Source organism: Prionailurus bengalensis, chromosome A3 (genome assembly GCF_016509475.1).
Source record: "Prionailurus bengalensis isolate Pbe53 chromosome A3, Fcat_Pben_1.1_paternal_pri, whole genome shotgun sequence".
NCBI lineage: Eukaryota > Metazoa > Chordata > Mammalia > Carnivora > Felidae > Prionailurus > Prionailurus bengalensis.
This window is the reverse complement of record NC_057354.1, coordinates 89579885-89598698: the sequence shown is the minus strand read 5'-3', so window position 1 is coordinate 89598698 and position 18814 is coordinate 89579885. Positions and strand designations below refer to the sequence as shown.

General features: G+C 55.2%; 1 protein-coding gene across 4 annotated transcripts in view; it reads left to right on the top strand.

The window, feature by feature from the left end:
• The window catches only part of SFXN5 (sideroflexin 5), a 116972-nt gene that overhangs the window by 85385 nt on the left and 12773 nt on the right, over nucleotides 1–18814 (top strand). For 2 of the 4 annotated variants that reach the window (XM_043603679.1, XM_043603680.1), the window contains 3 exons: nucleotides 4057–4172; nucleotides 6168–6253; nucleotides 12377–12494. In XM_043603679.1, the coding sequence (XP_043459614.1) occupies nucleotides 4057–4172; nucleotides 6168–6253; nucleotides 12377–12494 (320 nt within the window). The remainder of the gene's footprint in view (nucleotides 1–4056; nucleotides 4173–6167; nucleotides 6254–12376; nucleotides 12495–18814) is intronic. The other 2 variants (XM_043603682.1, XM_043603681.1) reach the window with 2 other exon arrangements.

Genomic DNA, 18814 nt, shown 5'->3' with positions numbered 1-18814 from the left:
ATTCTGTGCAGACTGCTCTGGGTAGCTGAGGTGACACTTGAACGAACCACCCCACGTGGCAAAGTTCACACACGCACAGGCAGTTGTGGTGGGGAGCAGGTAAGGGTTCCTCTCCCCCACCCCGACGTCCGTTGTAAGGCCCACTGGGATTTTTAAAACATTAAAACATGGGGGAATCCATCTTAGAACCAAGGAGTTAAGATATGTTGTTTTCCCCAAATGAATAGCCCAATAGCCCATTGCTTCACCTTCGTGTTTGAATGGTCCTTTCCTGTGAGTTGATAGAACTGCTTTCCTGCAAATTCATTTCCCCTACAGGTGGGTGTGTTTCTGGACTATTAACCCCATTGATCTATGTGTCTGTTCCTGTGCTAGATCAGAGGCACACTCCCCCGTAGTCGTCTTTTGGAGAACTTTTTTTGCACATTTGCCTTTCTGTCTACTGCTCTTCTTCCCCATGCTGTCCCTTTTACACAGGGTGCTTCATTAGCTGTTCACAATCTGCATGATTTTGCATCACGATGGGTCTGATGTGAGAACATCTGCAGCAGTCAAGCGCATATTTTCCTCGGGACTTGACACTGAGCTTGCCATCAGCGTGAAGCGATCTCTCCCCCTTTCTCTCCCTCTCTCCTCTCTCTCTCTCTCTCTCTCTCTCTCTCTCTCTAATCCCATGACATCTCTTAGCATAACTTCTCCAACGTCAGTTATGCCTGAGTCTTGAATGGTGCCAATCTGAGTTGAAAATGTGCCAGCTTTCTTAACATTATCACTAACAGACTGCTTAATTAACCTGCTGATACTGTCAATAATAGATCTTGCTGGTGTGCTAGAAAGAAGACCCATGGCCTACGGTTTGGTCTCTCTTTCTCTCTCTCTCTTTTTCATTTGCTTAGGCTCTCAGTGCTCATGACTTGGGAGCTGGACTTGCCAAGAGTGGGATGGGAGGGACCAGGGAGGCTTGAAAGGAATGCGGCAGAAATGGAAGTTCTGGACGAGATCATGGAAACGAAATCACTGAAACGGCCTGGTGTTCTCATTGCTCAAAGATGAGGATGGCTAGTCACCTGTGTATACAGCGGGTGCTCAATAAATGGACCAACTGAAGATATTACAGGGCGTGTGCCAGTTGAGTAGGCAGTGAGAAGTGTGGGCGTCCTGAGGGAGGAGCCTGGGGGTGCCACCATTTTAGGGTGGCTTTCAGGGTTTTCCCTTTTTTCCCATCCAGGCAGCTTAGATAAGGAGAGAGCTTTATCGTGCCCAAACTGTCCTGGCAGGGCTGTCTGAGGGGAGGGACGCTGGGTTTTCACTTCTTTTCCTGCTTTATGTTTCATGCCAAGTGGTTTTGTGTTTGAACCGAAGTCCTGCTCTATCTGCCGTGGCTTCATTTTACATTTGGAAAGTGCAGCGAGCAAGCAGATGCCACCATGAGCCTGGAGCTGGTTGACCACTGCCTCCAAATACTCTTGTCTTTGTCTCCTCTGCCTGGGCACACACACGGCACGGGGCTAGAGATGTCTCAGCAGTCCCTGGCTTCCCCTAACCTGGTGGGGGATTGGGTGCAGAAGGTGACATCTATGTGAGCTCAGCCGGTGCTCAGAGATCCCATAGAGAGGCTGAGCGCAGCACCTCTTCTTATATCTGGGGAAGGCTGGTAAGGGCGGCCCCTTCCGGTTGCAGAGTGAGCCGGTGGCTCCTGACTTCAGGCAGATGCTCCTTGCCTGGACCACATTCCTTTGGGCTTGGCTTTACCGCCGTGGTGGTGGTGGTGTAGTGGTGCTGTGGCAGTGGTGTAAGGGGTTCTCAGAGGGCAGAGATAGATTCCTTTCAGGGCAGAAAACCCCAAGATCCTCTCCAGTGGTTTTGTGGGTCTCCTGGGAACTGAGGAGCCTGGTAGCCCCAGAGGTGTGAGGGGTGCAGAGTATTCCTGCCGCCACTAGAGGGCACATCACTAACACACAGGCCAGGTGTCCGCTTCCCGAGGCCACTCTGGGGACCCTTCTGGGACCTGAACCCTGGGAGGGTCCAAGGCTGGCAGGAGCTCACCTCTGGAGGTCAGGAGGGGGAGATTCAGAGCCAGGACTATAACTCAAGCCCAGCTGGCCCCAGAGCCAGGCTCCCAACTTCTCCTTTACCTCAGATTCACCTTCCTACTACTGTCAATCTCTGGACGTGTTTAAGACAAGGGTTTCCTAATGTCAACACTACTGACATTTTTGCCTGGATACTTCTGTGCTGTGGAGGCTGTGCATTGTAGGATGTTTAGCGTACCTCTGGTCAATACCCACTAGATGACAGTAGCACCCCCCAGCCCCAGGTTGCGATAATCAGAAATGTCTCCAAAGCTCGCCAAAGGTCCACAAGATCGCCCCTGGCTGTGTAAGTCAGGTGAGCGTGCCTGCTGTGATGACAGAAGGGACCCAGTGCAGAAGGGGTCTGCCCGTGGTTACCACTGTGCCTGAGAGTCGTGTGGAAACACGAGAGCTCCTCAGAGATGGCATATGTGCTGTAAATACATGTTAAAACTGTATTTGGTCTCCTGCTTTTCTTCTCCAAAGACTGCAGAGCCTCTCGGTCTTTCCCTCTGTTTATTCCACCTCCCCACTTTATTGAAACAAGAGACTGAGGCTCAGAGACCCCCATGGTCTCAAGCCGCCCCTCACCTGCAGAACCCCGTCCCCCAGCTGCAAGCGCCCTCACCGCCGGCTCCCCAGCCTTGGCTCGGGCACCAGGAGCATCTGTGGTCCTCCTCCCACTGCACCTGCCCACTAGGCCCTGCAGCCCTGCGGCTCCCCAAACCCTAGTGCCCCCCCACTGGAGGGAGTGGGGAAGCAGCAGGTGTTGATGCTAATCAGCGTTCACAGCCCAGAACTGCAGTCGCTCCCAGGCTCACACACTCCCCAAAATTAAACACTCATTATACAAAATTAATTGACATTAATTAGCAAAAATTAAAACTTTAAACACAGCAAGGCGCTTTTGGGGGAGGAGTGAAGCAGGCGGCCTCCACATTTGTCACCCCCCACTCCCCGCCCGCCCACCACCCTCAAGTCCCCCCAGTTTTATCCCAGAACAGGGTTGGAGGAGGTCAGGCAAGGTCAGCACCACACCAGCCCTGCCCCAGGCCCGGGTCCAGCTCCACGAGTTCCAGGCCAGAGGAGCAGAGGGACACTCCTAGGGCTAGTCACCAGCTGACGGGTGGCCCCCAAATGCTGGTATCCGGTGTCTAACGGAGGAGCCAGGAACCCTCCCCTCAGCCTAGGTCTGTCATGATCTCCTAGCCAAGGGAGGGAACCCAACCATGTGAAGTGAGAAGGTCGGCCTTTAGCTCCCCCTGACCCACCCCTGCCCCCTATCCCCGAACCCGCCCATCTCCGGGGCACCCAAAGGATTAGCTCTGTCCCACTTTGCTGTGTGACCTCAGATAAGTCGCCCCCCTCCCCTGAGTCTCACTGTTCCATCCATATGATGAGGGGGCGGCGCTGGGTGAGTGCTGAGGTTCCCGCCTGCTCTGGCACCTGCAGTCAGAGAAGCGGATCTCTGGGAACCCGATTCACTCTGAGGAGCAAAGGGCTGAAGGTGGGGGGCTGCCATTTCGAGAACATGCCCGGAAAGGCAGCCCGAGGGGTTGAGTTGCTGGTGGTGGAACATTAGGCACTGGTGAGGTGTCTTCAAGCCTGGGAACCCTCCCAGAGGGGCACGCACTTCGCCTGCTTGCCAGGCCTACCCCCGAGGAAAGGAAAGTAGCTATCCCTTGATAGCTCTGCTCTCTAGCTCCTGAGCGCTACCCCCTTCCTCCTCTCATGTAGGTTATTTTCCACCTTTGCTCACCAGGCCATCAAGGGCTCCCAAATCCCTCAGCAGGCTGATGGGCAGATGGGCAGCAGAACCACACCTTCACTCACCACATTTGAATGCAGACTTGGCCCTTAACTCAGGACTGTTGCTGCTTGGGACGGGGAGGCTTGGGTGCATCCCGGTGGCTTTGCCCCACCAGCTAGAATGGCATCCTCCCCTCTTACTCCTGCCCCCCTGCTCCCCTCTCTCTCTCTCCAGCCAGTGCCAACATCTGCAACGTGGTCCTGATGCGGTACGGGGAGCTGGAGGAAGGGATCGATGTCCTGGATGGTGATGGCAACCTCGTGGGCTCCTCCAAGATTGCAGCCAGACATGTGGGTCATCCGGAGGCTCAGGGGGCCAGTGGAGAGGCCAGCGACAGAGAGAGGGTTTTGTTCCTCAGGGGCTTCTGTGCATAGTGCCTTTGCTTTGTCTTCTTGGTCTGCCTTCCTTGTCCCACCCTGCCTCCCTTCTGCATGAGCCCAGGGCCTCCAGGTCTGGCCCCAGCCATGCCTGTCCCCGAACAGTCCTTCTCTCCATCCCCCCTCTCGTCACCACTGTAAGACATCCCATCTCTTGTCCCAACCCCTCAGGACCTGGCTTCTCTGATCTGTTAATTGGAAAGGGCAGAGGAGAACCCCCCCCCCCCAGAGCTTTCTTTCCCCCACCCTGGGACCTAGAGCCCTGCTCTCTGGGCTTTCAGAGCCTCCTGGGCAAGAAGAGGAAGTATGGGAGCGGGTAGTTCGTGGTTCTGTGCTAATGGGCACTTCTGCAGGTGGCACCTCCCTGGGGACTGAATGTGGCTGAGGTGGGGCTTTGGGGAAAGAATATCTTGCTGCAAGAAGGCCATCTTTCACCTCTTATTTCATCAGCCTCACCTACTTCAGCAACTAGAATTTTTTAGAAAATTCCAGTCGGCTTGTGTATCTCCCCATGCTTTCCCAGCCTTCATCCTAGTGGTGATTAGTGGCCGGTGTTGCTCTAGCCTGAGTGATGGCATGGCGGGTCTGCTGTGAGTACCTGAGCATTCTCCTCCTCTCCAGCCACTGTCCCTTATCAGCTTTCCCGATGGGCCCCAAGCCTCACCTCCGTCAGTGAGGCCTTCTCTATAATCCTCTGAGGTGGGAAGAACCCTTTCCTTGTCCCAGCCCTCCCCTCCCCACTGGTCTCAGAGAACATGAGTGCCCATCCAAGGCTTGTGAGGGGCAGAGGGCCTGGGGGTGCCGGTGCCGGCACTGTACCCTCGGGTTCTTGTGCAGGCGCTGGGCCCCCCATCATTCCCACACCTGTTCAGAAGACTGGAGGAACCTTCTCCCAGGCCTTCCAGAGGCTGATCATGACAGACCTAGTTTCCTGGAAGACATTTTCAGCCCTGAACCTGTCCATCATCGAAGGGGATTTGGCCTCAGTTTCCTACCCAACCCCATCCTCCCATGCAACCCTAGTGTTTCCCCTGATGTGCCGAGAGGGAGGCCGACTACGGTAACTCTCCTCATGACGCAAACAGCAAGGAACCCCTCACCCTTGATGTCTAGGGGAAGGCTCCCAGGGCTTATGAGCTGTGAGCATTCTTCAGCACTTCTCTGAGGGCCAGGAGCCCAAGCCTTGAAGGAACTCCCCACAGTGACCATCAGAGTGCAGAATTGCCTCTGAGCTGTTGCCTTCACCATGCCCTGCCTCCCCAGGAATCCCAGGGGAGCCCTCAGAGCAAGGACCCAGTTAACCCCATATGGAGACACAGCAGACACTCAGCAGAAGCATTTCCCGCTCGCAAAGCTGACCTCTCGTCACTAAGAAAGGCTCTCATCCAGATCCAGGAGAGGCAGAATCTTTGAAATTTTTGTCTTTAGGGGGTGTCAAAAAGAAAAAAGAAGTAAATCCCAGAATTTCTGTCCTCCTTCAGCACCAAGAGCCTCACGCGGCTCAGCAGGCCCCAGCTGTTTGCTCTGGTCCTTCCAGCTCCTGCTTTGTTTTTAGAGCATCTCGAGTCCTCCATATGCTTCCTCCCCAGCCCCTGCTCCTGCCACCGAGGCACCTCCCCGGGCACAGGCCCCTTCCTGGGACCGCTTCTGTGTTGTCACCCCTCCCCCACATGTGGCAGGTGACAGGGATCTGCTCTTTTCAAATGTGTGTGGTGGGAAGATGGGGGTGGCTTTTTTCTGTTGTTTGGAATAAGGCTTTGTGAGCAATTCCATGAATTATTCCAGCCAGCCAGATGTGCTTAGCAGCAGTACACACACCTAGAGGCTCTAGGGGAGGGGTTCACCGCCAGGTGGCTCTCCCCCACCCCCTGGGAGCTCTGCTCACCACAGCCTCTGCTTGCCCCTCAGGCCCTGCTCGAGACGGCGCTGACGCGAGTGGTCCTCCCCATGCCCATCCTGGTGCTCCCCCCGATCGTCATGTCCATGCTGGAGAAGTGAGTTGGGGCAGCCAGGAGAGAGGGGCCACCACTGGGGAGGAGGGTGCGAGAGAGGAGGAACCAGCTGGCCCAGGGCAGGGGACAGAAGTGGCTGGCAGCCCACCCTGCCCGTTTGTTCAGACACTCCCGGGCAGTGTTACTGGAATTGTGCCGTGAACATTCGGGGACTTCTATTCTGCAGGACCCTGCACTAGGTGCTAGGAAGGATGTCCAGATGGACAACACTGGCCCTGTCCTGAGGAGCTGACAGTTCTGGGGTGTGCGTGTGTGTGTGTGCACACGTGTGTGCGTACATGTGCTCTGTTGGTGCACAGTGCAGGACCGGTTGTGAAAAGAGTCTGAGGATTGGGTAGGAAGACTAGATTTGGGGGCAGGGCCACCCTATTCAGGCATCCACCCTGAAGCAACTCAATACCTCACTGAGCCTCAGTTTCTCGTTTAAAAAATTTTTTTTTTTCAACGTTTATTTATTTTTGGGACAGAGAGAGACAGAGCATGAACGGGGGAGGGGCAGAGAGAGAGGGAGACACAGAATCGGAAACAGGCTCCAGGCTCTGAGCCATCAGCCCAGAGCCTGACGTGGGGCTCGAACTCCCGGACCGCGAGATCGTGACCTGGCTGAAGTCGGACGCTTAACCGACTGTGCCACCCAGGCGCCCCAGTTTCTCGTTTTTAAAATACAGATAGTACTAACCTCCCTGCCTTCTGCAGAAGCGTGTTCTGAGAACACATATTTGCCATGACAAATCTTATAAAGACATAAGGGAACCCAGCAATATGAGCAACGATAGAGTGATCCTATAATTAATGAGCAGGACGTTGAATTGTGAAGACAGACATGCCGCCGGAAGGGCAGGCTGAGAGGACAAAGGGAGGAGCCAGAGTTGACCTTCACGCAGGCTTGGGCAGGCTCTGAGGATGAGTGTGAGTCTGGGAGGATGGCAAGGAGCAGGGAAGGGCTCTAAGTGGGGGCAGCAAGGTGAATACGAGTCTGGAGGGGCAGACCCCGAGCTCGCGCAAGTACGAGGGAGGCAGTGACCACTCCCACTCTCCTGGTGGCCTAGCCTAGGAGGGGGTGCCTCAGGGCATAAAGACAGGCTTGGGGACACCTGGGGCTGTAGATCAGTTTAGGGACCTTCCTATTCCCACCATTTGAATTGTAATAACAGCTAGCATTTATTAAGCGTGTCCTGCATGCCAGTCCTCTCCCAGCCAGGTCTCTGCCCCGACTCCATCTTCTCAAAGAGTCCCTCCCTGACCACCCCATCGAGGTAACAGCACCAGTACTCCCTTTTCTGTCCATTGCCTTATTTTTATTCATAGCACCTAGAAACATCGCAGACTGTATCTCGTTGTCTATCATCTGTCTGGCCCACTAGAATGCAATCTCCTTGGAGGCAAGTAAGCGCGTGTCATTTATTGCCCTGCACAGCATCCAGCACGGTTGCTGGCACGTAGTAGATGCTTAGTGTTTGTTGAATGAATGATCTCATTTAACCATCACAACAGTATGGTGAGGTAAGTGTAACATTTCCTTTTCACAGATGAAGAAAGCAAGGCGAAAAGAGGTTATACCATCTGCCTATAGTTCTCCAATAGGAAACGACAGAGGCAGGAGTGGCCCAGGAGCGCAGCCGCAATGCTGGCTCTTCCTCCCACTCAGGCTGCCTTGGGTCTTCAGATCACATCGCATAATCCGCATGTCTTTGGGCCTTGCCCTGCATGGAGACAGGAGAGAAGCAGATGTGGGGTCCTGGTCTCAGGAAGCCTGTATTTTGATAAAAGAGATGGCCATGACACAAGTCAGCTGCAGGTGGGACTGGGAAGTATGTAAATGAGCCCAAGGTGACCTTGAGGGGGGCGGGGGGAGCACTATGGGCCCATCAGCAGGGAAGGCTGGTCCATAGGAGAAGGGCTGCAGCTGACTCTGAGAGCAGGGTAGGACTTCTGTGGAAGGCAGGCTTTCTGGACAAGGTGTGGGTCTTTTGTGCGGGAAATTGAGGAGTCTAACCAGACAGAAGCAAAGTGTGCTTGTTGGGGCCAGCTGATCAGGGGCCCTGTGTCCAGCCAAGGAGACGATCCCTTCCTCACCATGGAAGAGGGGGAGTCATGGGAGGCAACTGAGCAGGGGTGTGGCGTGTTGAGCACTAGGATTCAAGAAAATCAATCTTGTATGGGAGTTGCAAAAAGAAACAGATCCTGGGAGAACAATGGCTTCGGTGCCCCTGGCCCTTGTGTATGTAGCTGCCTCATGAATGGTGACCGCAAGTGCACACAAGGAGACCACCAGGCAAATGAGGAAGGCAGGGCTTCAGTCTTCAAAGCTACTGAACCCCAGGCCTGGAATTTTCTGGGGAAACATCTGTGATGCCTTTCTAGTTGGAATCTGAGCTGGGTTTGCAGAAAGTGGAGTGGAGTGGAGTGATGGTTAGTGTCCCATTGGTTTGGGGATTTAAATAGCTTTGGGAAGTTGGGTGGGATTGTTCCAGTTCTGAACCTCCCGGCCTAGGATCTGCGCAGAGGCCGTGTGCCTGGCTCAGCTCAGAGTCCAAAGAAGTCTGTCAGGGAGGCGGAGACAGGGAGGCCATTTGGTTCTGGCAGCCTTGTGTTTGGTGGGTCCTTTTCTGAAGTTCCTGAGAGGGTCCCTGGGGAGGAGAAAGAGTCCAGCCCAGGATCCGTCAGCAATATCCAGACCCAGTTTGTGCCCTCAAGGACTTACTAACCTCAGATCTGTCTGGTAACCCCAGGACTGTGTGGTAGAAGGGGCCGAGCCGCACAGCACTGGCAGCCGAGGCTCCTGGTAGGAAAATGGAATCCGGGTTCCTGCTCCAGCACTTTCAGGCCTGGCTAGTGGAGGAGAGAGTCCCTCGGCTACGGTCTCCCACCCGGGGAATGCTGGCACTGCCCGCTTCGCCACCTTGTGGGCTAGGAGCCTTTGCAGGGGCTCCAGCGTGCACCCTGCAGCCTTCCACACGCAGGGGTGCTAGCAGCGGGGCCTCTGCCCAGAAGGCTGGTGGGGGAGCCCAGTTGGGTGAGAGAGTCAGGACAGCCAGGGGAAGAAGACAAAAGAACACTTACAAAGCAGCCTACTTGCAAATTAATGGAGTGCAAACTAAGACTGCTCCAAGTGCTGAGGGAGTGTGCGGTGGTGGCGGGGAGGCTGCGGGGAGACAAGCTGTCGCGGGGCGGGTGTGGTGGTGCCATGGCTGGGGCCTGCTGGCTCTGCCTCTGGCCTCAGCCCCACCTGCTTGGGAGGAGCACTCGGGGACAAGGTCCCCAGGTTTCCTGCTGGCATAAGAGAGGTGGGAGCCCAGCTTGTCCGGGTGTCCCTGTCTCTGAGACCAAAAGGGAGAGAGTCTCAAGTCTGAAGCAGAGGAGCCACCATCCCCGACCCAGAGCACGGAGGGTGTGCACCCCTCCCACACACACACCCCTTCCCCTCACTCTCCACTGCCCCCTTCCCTTGGGCTGAGGGCTCACACTCCAGCTCTACCCTCCTGAGGAGGAAGATGGTCTTAGTCCCTGGGCTGGGAGATCCATCCTCCCCATAATCCCACTAACTCAGAGGCAGGTATAATGGCTCTCTTCCCTCAGCCCTGCATCCCTAGCCCTGGAGTTCGCCTTCCAGCCAGGTGGGGTCCCAGCCGGGTAGGGGTTCAGACTACATCCTCCCCAGTGGTTCCTGAGGCCGCTCCCCAGGCTCCCTCCTTCCCGAGGCTCCGGGTCTTTCCTTTCTCCAGGCATTCGCACACACGCACATCTCTCCATCTGCATATTTCAACTCCCCCAGCTGCCTTTCCGATCCCTCCCTGCCATTTCCCTCTCCTCCACCCCTCCCCAGAACTGCTGTGTTCACTCTCCCTGCTCAGGGCTGGGACTTCAGGGGTTCCTGTTTGGCTGAAGTCTTGGGGCTGCCTGCTTCCTGAGTCAGGAGCACAGGCTTGGGGCCTTCTGGACCCCTTTTCCAGTGCAGATTTCAGCCAGTCACCCCTGAGAGAGGAGCTGAGGTCACAGCCCCATGTGGAAGGAGGCTGTCCAGTATCCCCACCAGGAGTGCCCAGGGATTCAGCCCAGCGCCTGCCCCTCACCTGCCAGGGAGGGAGCTTCACTCTTTCTCCCTGTCACCCTCCAGGCCCTTGGTGACCCTCCAGTCTATGCCTCCAGGGACTGAGGTCCCAGTCACTGCCACAGGACAGGAAGGCAGCCCCACCCTCCACAGCCTCTTCAAGGCAAGGGGCCTCCTGTGTAAGTCTGGAGAGTGAGCCCGGGTACCCCACTTCCTTGTCCTGCTGGAGAAATTGATCTCAGTTAAAAAGATCTGAGCCCATTTCAGCCTTATTCCTGGCCCTTCTGTGACTCCCATGGAAGCCAGGAGGCCTTGGGCTGAGTCCATGGAGGATATGAGGCTCACCTGACCTGCTCTTACTCCTATGAAACTGCCCTCTCTCAATTCAGTCTTAATTCAACAGCTGGACAGGTCTTGGGGTCTGGGCCAGCGGGAAGGGCTAGAGGGTAGCCCTAGGGTCCTCCCTCCTTCCTGCACTTAACAAGAACAGTAACAGCAATAATAACACAAATTCACTGAGCACTTACTGTGTCCAGGCCTTTTATTTGCATAGAATTAACAAATAAGTGGAGCTTTATTTGTGCCTTAGCAGGAACATCCTAGGCCAGGGTTTCTGTTTTAGACTCATGGAAGGTTGTTTGAAATACAGATTCCCAGGTATGATACCAACTGAATGGAGATCTTATGGGGGTAAGGGGCCCTTGGGGGTCTGCATTGTTTAGCAGTTCCCGAGACACCAGAGTTTGAAAACTGTGGCTCCCAATTCTGCTGTCTGCTCAGAGCCAGGAGCTCTTGTCCCAGGAGGGGAAGGTTGGGGGCGGGGGGGGGGGGAGCAGTTTCCTCCCCCCGCAATGAAGGAGAGGAGAGCCTCTCACCTGCCTGTGGTCATAGCCAGCCCTGTTCCACTAGGAGAGGGGCAAGACCCTGATTATATCCTTTTCACACCAGGAGCCAGTCAGTCATGAGGACGCTGACACAGTTACTGAAAGCAGATTTAGTGCCCACCCAACATAGTCCAGTCACCCATCCTGCTGGCGCAGGGCTCCAGGCCTCCCCAAGTAGAATGCCTGGTGGTCTCCACTAAAGGGCCTGCTGGATTATACAAAATGTGAGGTTCTGATGGGCAACAAGGTAAAGGTATATTGGCCAGCAGGCATGGCCCCGTCTCCAGACGGAGACCTTGTTTCTATCATGGAGCTGGGGCCTCAGAGCCTGGAGGGAGGGTTTTCGTACACTTCTCCTGCCCCAGAATCCCACCTCCAAAGCTTGTCGTGGCAGGGGGCGGGGAGGAGGGTGCCAGCTGTGACATGCTGCAATGAGGCTGGCAAAGTGTTCTGCGGGCAGGACTTGGGGGCAGCACGGGAGCGATAGCACTCGCAGGAAGTCAAGAGTCCAGGCAGCAGCCCCGTCTGCCTCCTGCAGACTTAGCCATGGCCTTGGGCAAGTCATTGCCCTTCTCTGTGGCTCTTGGATGGACGTGGACCAGGTGGTCGCTGGGGTGTGTTCTGTTCCCATATGCGGAAGAGGATAATCCCCTCCCGGCTGTGTGTATGTGTGTGTGCATGTGCCTGTATCCACATGTGTGTATGTGTATGTGTGCATGTGTGTGTGCGGTTTGTCTCTTTCCCTGGACCTGGCACCTACTCTGGTTTGTTCAGTGCTTCGTTATGTGCCGCCTTTGAGGACCATCTTTCTCTGCTGTGTGTCCCCCCCAGGGGCAGGGGCGGACAGCCTCCTCTATTGTCTCCCCCACATGTGGCCTTCTTTGCACAGAGCTGGACGCATGGTGGGATGGGTGCCCCACAAGTACTCATTTACGATGGATGATTGAGAGTTCCCCCAGCAATGTCCTTCAGAGCAGAGCCTGGGGAAAAGGGTGCCATTGGGGAAGGCCCCAAAGATAGAATTCCACCACGACTATTTAGCTATGGGTTGGCACTAGCCCAGGACCGTGCTGCCTGGCCCTGGGACGCTGAGTGGGACCCCGCGTGGTGGGTAGCAGCAGCTCACCCTGTCTTCCGGTCTCATGGAGCTCCCTCCTCTCTCCCCCACAGGACGGCTCTCCTGCAGGCGCGCCCCCGGCTGCTCCTCCCTGTACAAAGCCTTGTGTGCCTGGCAGCCTTCGGCCTGGCCCTGCCGCTGGCCATCAGCCTCTTCCCGCAGATGTCAGAGGTCAGTGTGGGGAAGGTCTCGAGGGCAGGACGGGTGGGTACAGTTTTGCCATTTATTAACAAATACTTATTCAGCGCTGATTCCTTAGCCCTGAGCTAGGCACTGGGGTTAGAGCCATAAAGGAGACACATTCAGGCCCTGACCTCTCCCGAGCTGAAGGCCAAGCAGTGAGCATGACAATTAAAAAGGGACTAGCAAATGAAGGGGGAGGACTGTTAGGAGAGAAAAGTCCAGCCGGACATGGGAGGAGACAGTACGGGGCCCCAAACCCAGCCTAAGAGGGAAGTGGCATTTCATGGGGCCTTGAGGATGAGCTGGAGTTGGCCAGGTGCAAGGGGGACTGGGGTCCCTGGGGTGAAGGCTGCGGTCACCTGGGGTGAAGGTTCTGAGAGGAGGCAGCACACAGCGCATTACAGGGGCCGAGGAAAGTCTGCATCACGAGCAGAGGGTGGGCCAGGCAAGGGGGCCCAGGGCAGGTGGAGGTGGGGACTTGGGAGCCAAAGCAGAGAAGGTAGGTGTCATCAGAAGGGCCGTGCAACGCAGGACTGCAGATTCCCAATTGTGAGCCTGGACTGGAGCTCTGGAGGAGAAGGAGCCATCAGGAGGCAGTGGGCATCCAGCAAGAGATGGTGTCGGCTTGGACCAGGCTGTTGGAAGTGGGCATCGAGAAGTGGGTCCTTTAGGAGGAAGTTAGGTCTATGAAGAACCGCATGTGGCGGGAGGGAAGGGAGCCGACGGGGTGTGCGTCCGGCTTGCTGCTTTTGAACGACCAGGCAGACGTGAGCACTATTTAACAAGATAGAGACACGAAGGGAGGTGGTTTGAGGGAAGAGGGCATGTTGAGTTGGATGGACACGTGAGGTTCCAGGATCCTGTGGAATGTGCTAATGGGGGTGCCCGGTGGGAAGTCGGCTCTGGGCCTGGAATCCAGGAGAGAGGCCTGGGCTAGAGGGACGGACCTAAGGCCACCAGCATAAAAACAATGATGGAAGCCAGGGAGTGTGTGGAGAAAAGAGGCCCTGGGGAGGAGTGGCATCCACAGACCAGCAGCCAGTTTGGTAAGTTCAGAGCTAAGTGCTGGGGGTGGGGGTGGGGGGCTGCCCGCAGGGGCAGGTATTCCTGAGAAGTTGAGCCCCATGAAGTTGAAGTGTCCCTTGGTGTCCCAGATGATGAAGGCAAACCCTCTCCCCAGGAGTGGGCCCAGCTGAGGGGTGAGGAAATAGGGTGGCAGGACTGACGGCTCTGTCCGGGGGCTTGGCACTAAGGGAAAACAGAAATAGACCTGCAGCTGGAATGAGATGTGGGATCGAGGGAGGCTTTGATTTGCTTATTTTTCCCTTTTTTAAATGAAAGAGATGGGAGCTTGTGTAAATACAAAAGGGAAGGTACCAGGAGAGAAGCAGAGGACCGAGGGAGGAGGAAGATGGGGAGAGCAAAGTCCATGGAGTGGGGGCGGGGCAGAGCACAGACCGGGATTCAAGGGATTTGCCTTGGCTGCGGAGAGCCTGCTCCCCACTTTAGGAGTGGGGATGGAGAGAGATGCAGTTGGGGATTGTGTTGGGGGGTAGGGAGGTTAAGGAAGTTGTTCTGATAGCTTCTGTGTCCTCCTGACCGAGCAGAGAGGATGGCGAAGGGTGGAGGAGGGGGAGGCCAGAGGTTTGAGGACTATGGAGACATTCAGAGGGAGAATGGGAAAGACAGCTGACCAAGGAAGTTAGAGAATCTGGGTGGGCAGTGCACCAGGTCTGCTGTGAGGATACAGGTCTGTGGGCGTGGCCAGGGCCTGTCTATCTAAAGAGCCGGGGCTGAGAGGGCCACAGGGTTCACTCCGCAGGTTTCATCTGGCTGGCTGATTCGAGGAGTCGGTAAGCCATCAGGAGGAATGGCAGGCCCCGGAATCTTAGCTGGGTGGGTGAAGATGGGCGAGTAAGCTGACCAGGGAAGGCAAGGTTTGACAGAAAGGCAGACCCAAGGGGGTCATAGAATGAATGTGGTATTTGGAGTCACTGAACTCTTGGGCAGATGGAGGCTGTGGCCCCAGACTGGCACCTACGAGTTTGCAATTACAGGCCTGATCCTGCTCAGTCCTGAGAGAGGTGGGAGTTGGGGGCAGGTGCCTGGAGGGAAGCCAGAAAGGTAAAACTGAGGGGCCTGGACTGTGGGCCCTGAAGACCCAAGGTCCTAAGTAGGAGGTAGTGAGCCAGCCCCAAGCCCTGAGGTCCCAGGAGGGTGAGGACTAGAGTCACTTCCCCACACTGAGCCCCAGAGATTTAGAAGGAAACCAGAACGGGGTGGGACTCCTGTCCTGGAGGGCCCAAGGCACACTGGGGTGGGAAGCCTGGTGTGTGATATGTGCCAGGAACGCCCTCATGCCCGCAGGGCCCAGCCTTGCTGTGAAGCCGGGGATACCCCTTCCCCCATGAAAGCTGAAAAGCCTTTACCTGATGTTTGGAGATTCTGAATGGAGCCAAGGGCTCCAGAAGTTCTGAAGGTGGGAGAGAGGGCACTTCTCGGTGGTCTTGGCATCCCCGTCCTGGAAGGGCTGTGCCCAGCACTCGCCAAAGTGACTGCATCTCTCTGTACAGTCAGGCTAAGTCTACAGTTCTAGGTGAGGGTCAGAGACACTCGTAGGCACCACTGTGTTCAGAAGCTTCGGGTAGGTCTCCTGTCTCTGCCTGTCGCATGGGGAGCGACCTAGGGCAGAGAAGCCTCACAGGACAGAATCGGGGACTGGCCTGTTGGAAGGATTGCTCAGTTTACCATCCTTCTGGCTCTGCTGGGGAAATGGAGGCCCAGAGCAGCCCAGGGACCAGACCAACGTCACAGAAGCAAGGCGGTGATATGAGAGGAACCCCAAGAGGCCCACTCCCAGGCCATGCTGCATCTACTTGTTCTGTAGGATTTTCTCTCCTCCCTCAGCCACTTTGACTGCACTGAGGTAGTGGAGAGATGGGGGGACCGGGGGCCACCCTACTCTGGGGGTAAGAGCCTAGGAGTGGGCCTTTGGCAGGTGTTCCTCTGGGGCAGATGATGGAGAGATGGCTGCAGTCCACCCACCCAAGCCTCTGGCTCTAGCTGCAGAAGGTGGTCTCAGTGAGCAGGTCTGCCCTCACAGAGGCTCCCTGTCAAGCTTCAGGCTCCTCTCTTCCCTCATGTCTGCCTCAAAGCATGGAAATGGACCAAAGTCCCTCTCATTGAAACCCAAGCCTTTTTTTTTTCTAGACTGGGAAGAATGTAATCATGGCATGAGAAGTCTGTTCTCTCGAGAAAGGAGGGTAGGGATGTGGTTTTCAGTGCCCCTTCCTCACCTGCATCAAGTCCACTAGGATGTAGGCAAGCCTGGGGGCTTTATGAGCTGTTTTGAGGCCAATCTGCGACCTGTGGCAGCAAGGCCATCAGCCAACTGGCTGAGAGGACCTCATTCCCTCCATCCATCCTTCCAATTAATTCTAATGAGGTACAGCTTCTGCCGTATGGGGATCATGTCTCACATCCCAGAAGCCAGTGGGATTTGCCATAATAAGTCTGGACTTGCTTGGGCTGACCCATCCTTGCCAAGAGTCACCAAGGTTGTCAACAGGAGTAATAGCTGGAACACCAATTAATTAATTAGGGTACTTGGAAATAGAGTTTAGGAACTTGTTTCTAGAATGGTTGGCCTGCAGTGATTGGTGTGGAGTTTCCAACCCACTAACCCCAGAGGTTGAGGAAAGAACTTCAATCCTCCCTTCAATCCCTGGGAGAGAGCTTTGCTGCTCATTTCAAATTAGTATTTCTGCCTATTAAAATGGTGCTAATTTTAAAATTAAAATTGCAAACAATAATAACAGCCACCATTTGCTAAGCATCTACTAGGCCTGTCAGCATGTTGGTAACTGTGCATCCCTTGTTGTATCAAGTCCTCCCAATGCCCTTCAAGTCTGAGGTATTATTGACTCTTAAGGGATGTTACCTAGAGCATTAGTGTTAGGTGTGCACATCTCTGACTCTGGGAAGAGATTTTCGCTGGAGATGGAACCTTTGGTGCCTGGGGGGAACTGAAGCCAAGGAAGGGGTGAGGTCATTGTGGGAGGAAGGAAAGGCATCAGGAAAAGGCAGGGGCAGCCAGGAGCAGAGGGAGGACCCTGATGGAGCACCACCATGGACCCTGAGGACAAGGTCATTTCAAGGAGGAGGGGCTCTCTGCAGAGTGAGCTACAGCAAGAGGACCTGTCAGCTGGGTGTGTAGGCAAAGCAATCTAGGAAGTGAATGATAGTCAAGTTTCTCTGTGTTCAGAGAAGCAAGCTCATGAATGGGAAACCATTCAAGAACAGTAAAGAAAGTGGCACTCCCTGGGTGTTCTATTGATGGGGGTGGGAGCCTGGAGAGGGCCAGTAGGGGGAAGGAATGTACAGGAGGGGATGCACATAGCCCAGGGCAGAAAGGCACGGCCCTGGGTCCAGTAACTAGAGTGGCCTGCTTGGTGGGGGAGGGGAGATGGGAGACTAGGACATGACAGTCCTATGAAATAGGAGTCAATATTATTCTGTGTTTACAAAGGAGGAGACTGAGGCATGCCTTGCCCAAGGTCCAAAGGTGGTAATGGTGGCTCCATATTCACGGAAGGATTTTATGTCCCTCCTCAGCCCACATTTATATCTCTATAAAATGAGAAGGCCCAAGTCTGAGTCCCAGATGGCTCCCTGATAATGTATTATTATGAACATTCCAGCACCCTCAGCCAACCCTCCTACCCTTCATGGGGAGTCCCTGTCCATGTTCACAGGGACCCTCTGGAGTAGGTGTTTGTGCCTTTAAACTTTTTTTTTTTTTCTTGAGAGAGAGAGAGAGAGAGAGAGAGAGAGAGAGAGAGAGAGCCTGAGAAAGCCTGTGCTCAAGAGCAGGGGTCAGGCAGAGAGAGAAGAGGGAGAGAATCTTAAGTAGGCCCCACACCCAGTGCAGAGCCCTACACGGGGCTGGATCTCAGGACTATGAGATCATGACCTGAGCTGAAATCCAGAGTTGGATGCTTAAGGCTTAACCAACTGAGCCACTCAGGTGCCACCTCTTGTGCCTTTAATCTCTACCCCAGAACTGGGGGCAGGGGGAAGGTTGTTAGTAGGCCAGCAGGTAGGGCAGGGAACCTCCTTAGGAAATTGAGTGTGAGAACAGGGGGGTAAAGTCTGGCCTTTCTTCCAGACCCCAGGCCGGTCACCGTGCAGGGAGTGAGTGACCTTGTGACCTGTAGATTAGGGCTGTGAGGCACTGGACAAGACTGTCTCAGTCAGGCTGTGCCCAGGCATGGACCCATCCACACCTAGATTCTGTTTCCCACCCCATAGATGCTGGGTTGCTTTTCCCTTCCTCTTGTAATTATGAGAATCATGTCATAGCCCCCTGGTATCAGACAGCCTCCATTCTGATGGGATGGGCAGAAACCCAGTGAACAACAAATGTCAGGTGGTGGTGTAGTAACATGAAAATAAAGCAGAGGACTGTGCTGGGGCTTTCCCAGAGGCAACTCAAGGTCACATGGATTGTGGAGGCCACCATGGCATGTGGGGCCTGATTTGTGGTGGCCTGTCTGGCCACCCTACAGTCCTCTCTGTAGATTGGGGCTCTGGGTTCCAGCAAATGTGGTCATCTCTGTCCTCCCCAGACACACACGTGCATAAACACACACACACACACACACATACACACACACACACACACTCTGTGCCTGCGGCCCGGGTCCCTAGAGGGAGATGTCCAGGGTCCAGTCTTCATGCCCACAGCCTTTGCTGCCACAAGAGGCTGGACCAGGGGATGGTGAATGTCCCTCCAACTCTGACAGCCAGCATTCCCCACCTGGGAGAGTTTCCAATCCCATTTAATGAACCTCATGTCTCCTTGGAGCAAGAAGCAGTACCTTGGCCAAGTCCTCTCCCCGTGTCCCTGCCTGTTTCTGTCTTTCTGTCTTTGTGCCTCTTTCTCCCTTCCTCAATTCCTCTCCGGCTTCCGCCACCCCCCCCCCCAACCCCATTCCCCTCGCTTTTCCCCACTATTCCCTTGGGAGCTCGGGGGCTGGGGAACAGGGCTGCACATACAAGCCGGAGCCATTGTTTGACAATCTGTTTTTGTCTTCATCTTGTTGGCAGGCGGCAGGAGAGGAGCAAAAGGTTAATGAGGCACTGTGCAGCGGGATTACTGCGTGAACGGGCGGGCGGCGGGCGGGCGAGCCAGCCGTGGTAACAGGGAACTAATTAGGAGCAGTTTAACAGGAGGAAAAAGTGAAATCTCCTCTTCACCAACTGTCAATAATTAGCTGATTTGGTGAGGTTGAAATGTGTCCACAGGA